The following is a 10,745-nucleotide window of genomic DNA, read 5'->3' on the forward strand; positions in this document are numbered from 1 at the left end:
AGACCAGAGAAGATGTTAAGAGAAATTCCCGAAAGATGAAGGAGAGAGAGAATATTTTAAGCAGGAAAGGTCCGATAATCCTCGCGAAACCAGGCATATATCTAAGAGAAAAAGAGAACCTGGGAGTATTGAGATGAAAAAAGTGAAAGCAAGAATGAATAGAATAGAAGAAAGTAGTAATAAATGAATGATTGTCTCTATACGGACGACCCCTCCCTGCTCATCCAGGCATGAAACCAAAGAGTCTGATACCAGACATCTTTAACTCTGCACACCCAGAAGAGAACATCAGACAGACAAGAGGAGAAGAGAGGGGAGGAGAGAGAGGGGAAAGATAGAATGACAAGAAAGAAGAGAAAGGGAGAGAGAGGACACAGAGAGAAGGAGAGAGGGAGAGAAGAGATAAAGGTTTATGAAATGAATCAACATCACGAATATTTAATTACAACTCGAAGTCTGGACACTTTTCAAGATTCCTTAAAAACAAATATCCCACCCCCAAGCCCGTCTCCCGTACCTTGAGGCCCAGGGGAGCGGGTAAGAAACCCTACCACGATGCATTAGGTGTTTGTCGAAGAGGCTTGTAGGCCCCCCGTTCTCGTATGGCCACCACCCGCGCGCGAAGAAGGCAGTGGTAGTGTCGATGCAAACAGTGGGTTGCGGAAGAGAAGGCACAGCGGCGGAACTGGTTGAATTGTGAGGCTGACTGGAGGCAGGGATGAGAAACACTGATAGGCCGTGTTAGTGCGCTGGGTCAAGCCACCAGCATGGGCACCGTGGGCAGGCTTGTTGATGGCATCAGAGGGGCCTGGTATCTGACAGCAACCTGGTGAGGAGGAAGAAGAAAAGAGAAGTAGATAATTGTCAATAGGAAAACAAATGTCAGTGGAAAATCAGCCCCTTTGTAGGCGGCCCGGCCCCTGTATTAGTGTAGGTTGAGCGTGTTGAACGGCCCGGCCCATGGTGATAGTTAGGGGGGGTTAGCGTCGAAGAAGATGTGAACGGGCGCCGGGGGCCCCTGTATATTACGGTGTGAGCGTGTGGCCGGCCTGCCCCGTATAGTTACGGAGAAGAGAAAGAGAAGAAACGAGAGAGGGAAGAGCATTGAGCGTAGCTGAACGGCCCTGCCCCTGATAGTTAGGTTGAGCTGTGAACGGCCACGCTGCCACGCGTGTAAATAGTTAGTTGAGAGCAGTGTGGCCAGGCCCTGCCCCTTGTATAGTTATGTTGAGCGTAGTGGCCGGCCACTGTCCCCTGTAATAGTTAGTAAAGTTGAGCCGTGCTGAACGGCCCTCCCCTGTATAGTTAGAAGTTGGCGTGTAGGACGCCCATGCCCCCGGAATAGTAGTTGAGCTGTGAGCCCGGCCCTGCCCCTGTATAATTAGGTATGCGCGTGGTGACCGCCCTGCCACATGGATATAGTTAGGCTTAGAGCCGCGTGAGGACGGCACCTGCCCCTTATAGTTAGGATTGCGCGTGGACTGAGGACGGCCCTGCACCCTTGATATAGTTAGGTTGAGCGTGTGGACGGCCCTGCCGCCTGTATAGTTAGGGATTTCGCGTGCGTGGAACGCCCTGCCCCTGTTATATTACGGTCTTGCGCGTGTGGCCGCCCTTGCCCCTGTTATAGTTAGGTTTGAGCGTGAGTGGACGTGCAATACCTGTGTAGCGGGGGACCAAACGAGTGGGGGGCTTGTGAACATTCCTGTAGTGATGCAGAAGGATAAGTTGTGGCAGTTACTACAGCCTTGAGTTTAAGCAGAGACCTACTTTTCCAGTTAGAGAGAGATGGCAACCTCTGGCTGTCACTGGTTCCACTGGAATGGTCACCTAGAGGAGAGAGAGGAGGCGAGAGAAGGAGAGAGGAAGTGACGAGAGTAAGTGACGAGAAGGAATGAGAGAAGCAAGCGTCTCATTAAAAGGTCGGCAATGATCCGTTAATTAGGGCCAATTTCAACAGTGATTCATAACCATCAGGTAATCAGCCTTTTTGACGCTGATTGAATATGGCCAGAGATTATTACGATTGCAATGCCACGAGGTGAGGGCTGACAAGGTGGGCAACGAGCTGACCATCTTACGGCGAGATGCAGCGATTCAGAGAAAAGACCTGAAGATGTGGACTGAGCCAAGTGGAGCCAAGGGATAAGTGCTAGGGCTTAGCATTAAACAATCTTCACCTAGTTAACTACACATGGTTGATGATTATATACGTAGGTTAACTAGGCGTTGTGTCTCGAAGTGCCATATGATATAAGACAATGCGGTGGAGGGCGCACTGAGGTAATTATACTCAGTCGAATCATAGCCCTAAACTTCGCCAAGAACGGGTGGATGATGTTGAACAGAAGGCGCATGGTCGCCGAAAGAAAAGCACAATCGTTGCAAACAAATGGTACCTAACCATAAACATCAATCGCTGTTCTTAAGAAAATCAGCTTACACAAGGATAGTATAATTTGTTTTTAGAAGCGCTGCAGTATGGTAAAGGTTAGAAATAAAAGAATTCAGTTAGCAGGCAATATTAACTAGGGAAATTGTGTCACTTCTCTTGCGTTCAGTGCAGATCAGAGTCAGAGTATTTTGCAGCAGTTTGGGGACCGCCTGCTCGTTGCCGAAACTGTGAAAGGGCCAATTTGATTCCTAACAAAGACCGTAATTAAGAAATTTGCCAGAAGTTTGGGACATGAATCTATACATAACAAAAGAATTGAGGGTTGTGCAGATGTAACAGCAATATTTTTACTTAGGTTGCCAGCACTGTTCGATAAAAATACGGCGAATGCGTTGCGAGCAGTATATCACTGAGAAGAATAAACGGTTATTGGTTTTCGGAGAATGATAAGGTGCTGTCCCGGATTTGACCATATAATGACCAGAAGGCTCATGAGTTCTGTGTGTTTTTATCTAGTTAAAAATTAAGTTATATGAAGGAAGATTGATATATTGAATTAGAGCAGGTCTGGATAGAGCGAGGAAGAGGTGGTAAGCGAGCGAGGCAAAGGCAGAAGCGCTCGTAAGCATTCATTCAAACAGCAAGCGCTTAAGCAGTAATGCTTAAAAGCACAGCCGCCTATGATGTTTATGACTTCAAGCCTATCAAACTCCACGAGATTAGGTGGGGCAATACTAAATGTGACCCTATAAGAACATCCAATAGGGACCAAAAAGGAGGTATATTAAGATACAAGATTTGGTGATGGTAGAGAGGAAGAACCAATTTAAAGTCCTAGAATAACAATAACCTAGAAAACTTCTGTACACTTGGGGGATTATTGAAGACTCGATGTTAAAAAAGGAACCACCCCAGCTTTCATATGTTCTGAGCAAGGAACCATTAAACGTTAAGCTTTTTGAACATGCAACATATTGCCACTTTTACTTTCTTCTCCAAACACTGTGCATTGCATATTAGTAAACAAATTGAACATGTTTCATTAATTTATTTGAAACTAAGAATTGATTTTCATGTATTAATGTTAAAATAAGTGTTCATTGTTCATTCATATTTTGATGTAATTGTCATTTATTGATACACATATATATGTATGATGCTTGGCATGTTGTAAAAAGTACTGTATAAAAATGTGATGTTGATTGAGAGACTTAGAGGTGCGACCAGTTAATATTTTTTCAACGCCGATACAGAGATTATTGAGAGAGGACCAAAAAATACATTATGATAAAAATAAAATGTCGGGGCGGAGAAGATTAATCAAATGATGAACGGGGCAAGAAAGAGGAAGAAGAGAGGAAGAAGAAGAGAGGGGTATCGGCTTATAGTTATTTGGCCTCTTAAGGATGTGCACAATAATTGAGCGATTTAGGGATATGATTAATTTTTTTAAACACATTGAAACAAGAAAGAACCTGTTATATGGAAAAAGTTCCACAGGAAATCGACAGTGATTGCGTATATGACCTGCAGGCTAGTGGGGAGGAAAATGTGAAGTTACATAAATCTAAGAGCACAGTCAAGTACCAGTATGGCTAAAGACATGACACTTCAGCCGACGATACTAGCGGAATCTGGCTATCTCTTCCGTATTCGACCATCCTTCCGAATCCGGATGTTTCCCAGGTGTGGTGAAGAAGCAAGAAAGAAGTAAGCAAAGATTTATCTCAAATTATATATATATATCATCATTATTATAAATGGGATGCCAATGTAGTCTAAGCATTACTGTATTGACTGTGCTTAAGATAGACTATGACAGTTTCCCACTAAGCACGGTCAGATCGCGTTAAATTGCAGAGATCTTCCTGTGTTGTGTAATTCTTATTACAACAAGCGATTCTTATTGTTTCAATGTTTTAAAGGAAAATAAATATGATCTCAAGAACAATTGGTGAATAACACATCAAATTTTGAGCTTGGCGCACGACATCCCTTAGCGAGAGAGGAACACAAATCAAAAATACAGAACATCTTTAGATACCGTCGAATTAACATCGGTAACACATCCGAAGTTTTAATTTAATAGCATAATGTATTTTTTTGGCTCTCCTAATAATTTAGCGCATGGTGTTATTGGTCACTATCCGACTACACGTTGACAATGTAGGACAGATGTTAATTCTGGTCAACTTAAACAACTTGGATTGGTTAGCAGATGTTATTAGTGCGGACACCTCAGCACTAGTCTCAATCCCACTCAATTCCTATTCATACAGTACTTTTTATAGCAAACAGCAAGTCAACATCGATATATATGTGTAATAAATGACTAATTACACAAGAATGATTCTGATTGGATTGAACAATCGACATAACAACACTCCCATTATTGAACTTAATACATAAGATCAATTTAAGTTATGTCTCAGATGAATAAATAATTGTTTGAAAATCTATTTGGTCTCTCTATATTTTAGCACGCTTAATGATAATGCAAGATTAGCAACACATTTGAGTTGTAGCGAAACGAGCATACAAAGCTAAAGCTAGCAATCATGTGGTTTTTTTGTGCAGGACCTCGCATAATTTGGTTCAACATAACAACCGCTACGTTTAAAAAAAGAAAGAGAAATAAGCAGATTAAAATTAGAGAGTTACAACAAAAAAGATAAAAACAACAAACGTTCCTGCTCAGTAGACACAGATTATGAAAGCTGGTGCGTTCACTTTTTGTTTACATAGAGGTCCTTTCAATAAGTCCCAGGTTAAGAATTTTTTCAGAGTCTATTGTTAATTTAACTACGAACTCATGTCTCTCTACACCAATTTGTTTAGCTAGATGATTTTACATTGGTCACGTTTATACACCATGTTGTCTATTGGATGATTCGTTATGCCAAGTTATTGATATTGAGCAATACATCTCCTAGATTAGTTGCCAGCCGAAGTTAGTAGCTACTGGATGATTTAGCGGCTTGAAGTCATAAACAGTCACGCTAGTTGCCTTAAACGCACATTGCTAAAGAGCTGCTTGTGTTGAATGACATGCTGACGAGCCTGCTGCTGCCTTACCACCGCTGCAGTTAGCAGACTGCTCTATATGCAAAGAGATATTCAAATCATATTTATTACTTATATTTTAATAAATCACAACCACAACAGATTAAACTAACTCTTGGAGACTTGTTTTCATATTGAGACATATGGTCAAATCCGGCAATTAACTATGCGATTTCTATCGAAAACAAAACGTATTATTCTTTCAGTGTAAGATGCGAAGACCATTCCGTATTTGTATTCGAACTATGTGGCACAGCACCGTAAGTAAAATAAGTATATTGTTCTGGTTTACACACATCTAGTCCATACACAACTCATCCGTTAATGTTTATGTTAGCCAAGTAAATGTATGTAAATATTCTGCATATACTTAATCTATAACCGCGGTCTTTTTATGGAATAAGATGGCCTTTCGAATCAAGGCATTACGCATACGTATGACAAGGCGTTCCCCAGAATCACGTAACACATGCAACTGCTTGCGGAACATACGCTGACCTGATTGGCTATCTGAGACACAGCAATGAGTATATGTAGACACACATATTTCCGCTTACGTAACATTGATACCCTACGCTAAATCATAATTTATGATTTAACTACATATGCAGGTTAAAAAGGATATATACACATTGTGTATTAGATTATAAGAATGGTCAATTGTTATTTTATGGTGGTCACATTAAGGCGACTGTACATTTGTCTGCCAAACTGATTGTGCTGTTTTTCTTGCGACATGCTCCTTATGGTCAAGTATCTTGATTTACACCCGTTGCTTTGCGAAGTAGTCTTACTTATTCGATGATAACACATTGAACAAGCGCACCGCATTGCTTGATTTATCTGCGCCAAACGCAAACAAATCTATTAACCTTAGTAATACTTGCATCAACCGATGTGTAGTTAACTAGTCGAAGATTGTTTAATGCTAGCTAGCAACGTTACGCTGGCTCGGTTCAGCCAGCCACAAATGTACACTCCTTTTATGTGCACTCGCGATCAACAGGATGGTCAGCGTGCCACGCAGTCCAACCTCGTGCGATCTGCAATGTAATTCTCCATAATCAGGCCTTTCCATAAAATGGCGCACTGGATTAACGGATGCGTATGAAAACTAGTGACCCAAATTGCCTAAATTAATTACGGGAGTCCACATGCCAACCATCTCACAATGAGGGACGCTTTGACGCGACGTCATGTTACTCTATTCCGTTCTCTCACACTCTCCGTTCTTACTAGTCCCTACTCCTCCTCATCTCGCCCCCTCCTGTTAGCAGATGTTACTGGGTTCACAAACACACGGTTAGCAGACTCTCCGCTTATGTGAGGTTGGACCGTACTCACCATACACAACGGTATAAGCAGACAGAGCAGGCTGCATGATAGTTTCTCGATTTCATCCTCTATACTAATTTAGGATTAGCAGAATGTCAGTTGGCATCAATGTACCCACACATCGCAGGCTGTTTAAGTGCAACTTCTCTAACAATCTAGGTCATACTAATAATCCAGCGCATCCAAACTTACAGATGGATGTTATTGCAAAGACTATATGATCCCCAGCACTGTATACGATCCACCTGAGCTTAAACAGATAGCAGAGTATCTGCCGACACTCCACTACGCCTCAACATGCCTAGATAATAGCAGATTGTATATCTGATCACATCAGCGCACAGGCACCCACGTATACAGGCACAGCATAGTATCACTTATAGATCCACATACACTATACAGGACGGCTAGCCAAGGAGGTGCCTATTTGGTCCACACACTACACACGACGGTTCAGACACGAATGTTATTGTCACAACTCACACTCAAAATGCTATGTTAACCAGATGATTAGCGGTTCTGGTCAAGGCCACTACACGTCCAACTACGCGATACCATCAGTTACTTCTCTAACCATATCAACACGAGGGTCTAAGGCGATGTCTACGTGTCGACCGACTGTATCGCGTCGAACCATAAATCGGTTATGACCAGGCAGGCGCTCGCTACTCCACAGACACGTGCCGCTCCAGACACCTATAATCTTAACATGTAATACCTAAGTGCGACATTGCCCACGAATCTAACCTCACCCTAACAGTCAGCCACCAACACAATCATACAATGATTATACAGGAGGGCAAGCGCCTGGCCATTATACACGTCATCATACTACCTAAATGTAAATATATTAGAGCAAGGGCAGGGCCGTCCACACGCGCAACCTAATAGCGAGGTCTGAATGACAACAGGGCAGCGGCCGTTCACACCTCAACGCAACAGCTTTATTACAGGGGGGGCAGGGCCCGCGCCACACGCCTTCATATCGAGTAAAGTCTATATTAGATCGAAGGTCCGCATGGGAGGCCATGTACCGTCACGACAACGCATGCAATCTCGTAAGCTCACACTAGCGGGGGCTTAGGAGGAGATGCCGTTGAACACACGTCTCTACACACATAGTACAATCCTATACAGGAGCAGTAAAAGCGCGTTCACACACGCTCAGAGTCTGGCGGTAACTGTCGAGGCAAGGGTCGCCATCGGTCCATTCTGCAACCCAAATCTCTTCGCACAAACCATTCAACTTAAACATCTATTTCATTCGTTTTGGTCCTGAGATGCTACGTTTTTCTATAACATCTTAACACTCACACTTATATACTTAATTGATTAATCATATGACAAGGAGTATTGGTCAAAGCCGTCGATGGATTGTAGTATTGTGACCAGAGCACAAAATTGTGGGGTTACTGTAGAGTCCATTTGGAACCGTACGGTTCGCGTTCCTGTATTCTTCGCTGCACGAGTAACTCATGATAGAAAGTTGTCCCTTTTTCAGCTCTAGAAAGAAGTAGACCTTATCATCAGAGGAGAGGTCCAGAGTCCCGCTGGCTCTCGCCAAAGGGTCTCTTGAACCTGATTAAGACGATTTGTTCTTGCTAATTGAAAGTACATATCTTACTAACACTTTACTCCCAGCGGAATTATCCCTGGCCCGTCACCCAGTGGCGTTTGTCTAAAAGATACCCAGGCCCCTTTGGGTAATCGCATTTCTTAATACAACCTGAATAAGTATTGCTGCCCACGGGTGCCCATGCTGGGGGCTGACCACAGCGCACTAACACGGCCTTATCCAGTGTATTCCTCCACCTGCCCCATGTCGAGGCTCTACCACACATCGCGCCGGCCTTACCGCAAACATGTACTGATCGATCGACATCTATCTGCCGCAAGCCCGGGTGTGGATGGCCGATATCACGAGACGGGGCCTACAGCCTCTTCGCACAACACAAGATCGTAGGAGGGCTTCTACCCCGCACTCCGGAGAAGCGCATCCATAGTTGAGCGGAGAGGGCTTTGGGGTGGTGGAGGATAATTTGTTTTAGGAATTTAGAAGTGTCAAGCAATTCTTGAGTTGTATTAAAATGATCGGATGTTAGAATCGAAATATACCTTTATTCTCTCTCTCCCTCTCTCTGGTGTCTCTGCTCTGCCTTTCTCTTCTTTCTTCTTTCTTTCTTGTTTTCTTTTTCTTTCCTTCCTTTCTTTCGGTTTGCCTGTCTCTTCTTTCTTTATGATCCCCCTCCTCTCTCATCTCTCTCTCTCATCTCCTCTACCAGACGTTCCTCAACAGTGTTTGTGACAGTAACGCGTTTGGGACATCACCTACTTGCCCTACACACAGCATGGTGCGACGCTATACTTCCATCTCTATGTACATACCTCAAACCATATGAAAGTGTGACGTCAACAACAACCGCTACAATCCTCCCGGGATAACATAGTAAGCCCCTAACAATGTTTAGGCTCCAAAATTACTGCTGGGCGACGAAGTGGGATGACACCTTTATGAAGCCAATTAGCAGGGCCCAGCGAGAACAACAGCCAATGGAGAAGCGTGCCTGGGGAGGTACCCTCCCTTAACCTTCCCCTCCCACCCCCATACCCATTCCCAACGTGCCCACACAGTCCCCAGATTGAAGAGCGGGCATTGGGTTGTGGATTGTGCTGGCAGTCAGGAGTGTGCGCCTGTTCTTTGCCCATGTCGTTGCTTGGGCATCCCTCTACAGAACAGAGGAAAGAGACCAACCATGCTCACGGGTCCCGCTAAGTGATAGTCGACTGCCGCGTATGTGTGTGTTCGCCCTGTCCCACAAATGCGGGCCAATGCAAGCTGATGGCAAACTGTGGTCGAGGGAGAGTTGAGCCCAGAAGGGAGGAGAGCATTATCCAGGTCCGCTCACCCATCTCATTCCCTAGAGCCTGCGTCTTGCTGCCAACTTAGGCTTGTCTGTGTTCTCCTGTGTTGTGTGATGTTGGCTTGTCTTGTTGTATGCGGTCTGTGTATGGGTCAGTGTATGCATGTGCTGTGTATGAATGATATGTATGTGAGTGTGTCTGACAAGCTTTTTTGATTCAGTTTGTGTGTGTGGTGCGTGTCTGTGTGTGTTGCTGACGGCGCAGGACTACCATTCATGTGGGACTCTGAATAGCGGAGCACATTGAGCTCCCCCTCATCCCTTATGGGGGCAGACCTACCCCTTCTCCCTCCATCTACTGAGGATACTACTGGATGGCGACGAGCCCGACCAGCTTTCTGGCCGCAGGCCAGTTGAATGAAGATAATTTCAGCGTCATATCCAAAAGACCACCGGGATACACACGTTCCTAGAGGGCGTGTGACTAGAAGGAGCGGACTGGAGCTAGTGTACGAGGAGATGGTGCAGTGGAGGTAGAGGAAGAAAGGCACTGGGATTGTCCGCGTGAGGTATTGAAAACGTGGGACATAGGACTGCTGCACTGGGTGGTAGAGGCTCGGGCATTGCGGATAGGACGAAAGGGAACTGGCTATTGGTACTGAGGGGGACTGGGCTTATGCCACTATGGTAGTGGGGTCTAGTACATGGTTAGAGGACCTGGACTGGAAGCGTGTCCTGGAGTAGAGGACTGGGCTGGGGGCTAGCATTAGGCACGATGATTCGCATAGTGGAGAGGATAAGAAAGCCGCTGGGAACTGTGTTGCGCATTATTCATTAGAAAATTGTTCAGCTTCTGAGCGGTAGAGAGCATGGCATAGAGGAATTGTGAGAGAGAGTAGAGAGGACTGTGAGTTTGGGCTGGGGCCGCTTAAGAGATGCATCATGGTAGTGAATGACTGAGGAGAGGAGGAAACTATATGGATGGTCTGCCAGATATGCAAGTTAGTGCTGGAGGAGTCATGGTCACCTTGTGAACAATGCATCATAATGCAGAAACCTCAAGCGATGGGCCCAGTCCTCTCTAAGTAGCC

The 10,745-nt window shown here is 44.7% G+C and overlaps 1 protein-coding gene across 1 annotated transcript in view; it reads right to left on the reverse strand.

Annotated features, from left to right (window-relative positions):
* Nucleotides 1-754: 754 nt before the first annotated feature.
* The window catches only part of LOC111978072 (inactive rhomboid protein 2-like), a 26,658-nt gene continuing 16,667 nt past the window's right edge, over nt 755-10,745 (reverse strand). Inside the window, exons 7-8 of the mRNA XM_070448351.1 lie at nt 9,394-9,519; nt 755-826 (exon numbers count right to left, since the gene is read on the reverse strand). Coding sequence (XP_070304452.1) covers nt 755-826; nt 9,394-9,519 — 198 coding nt within the window. The remainder of the gene's footprint in view (nt 827-9,393; nt 9,520-10,745) is intronic.

The sequence above is a fragment of the Salvelinus sp. IW2-2015 genome, linkage group LG1, assembly GCF_002910315.2.
Source record: "Salvelinus sp. IW2-2015 linkage group LG1, ASM291031v2, whole genome shotgun sequence".
Classification (NCBI taxonomy): domain Eukaryota; kingdom Metazoa; phylum Chordata; class Actinopteri; order Salmoniformes; family Salmonidae; genus Salvelinus; species Salvelinus sp. IW2-2015.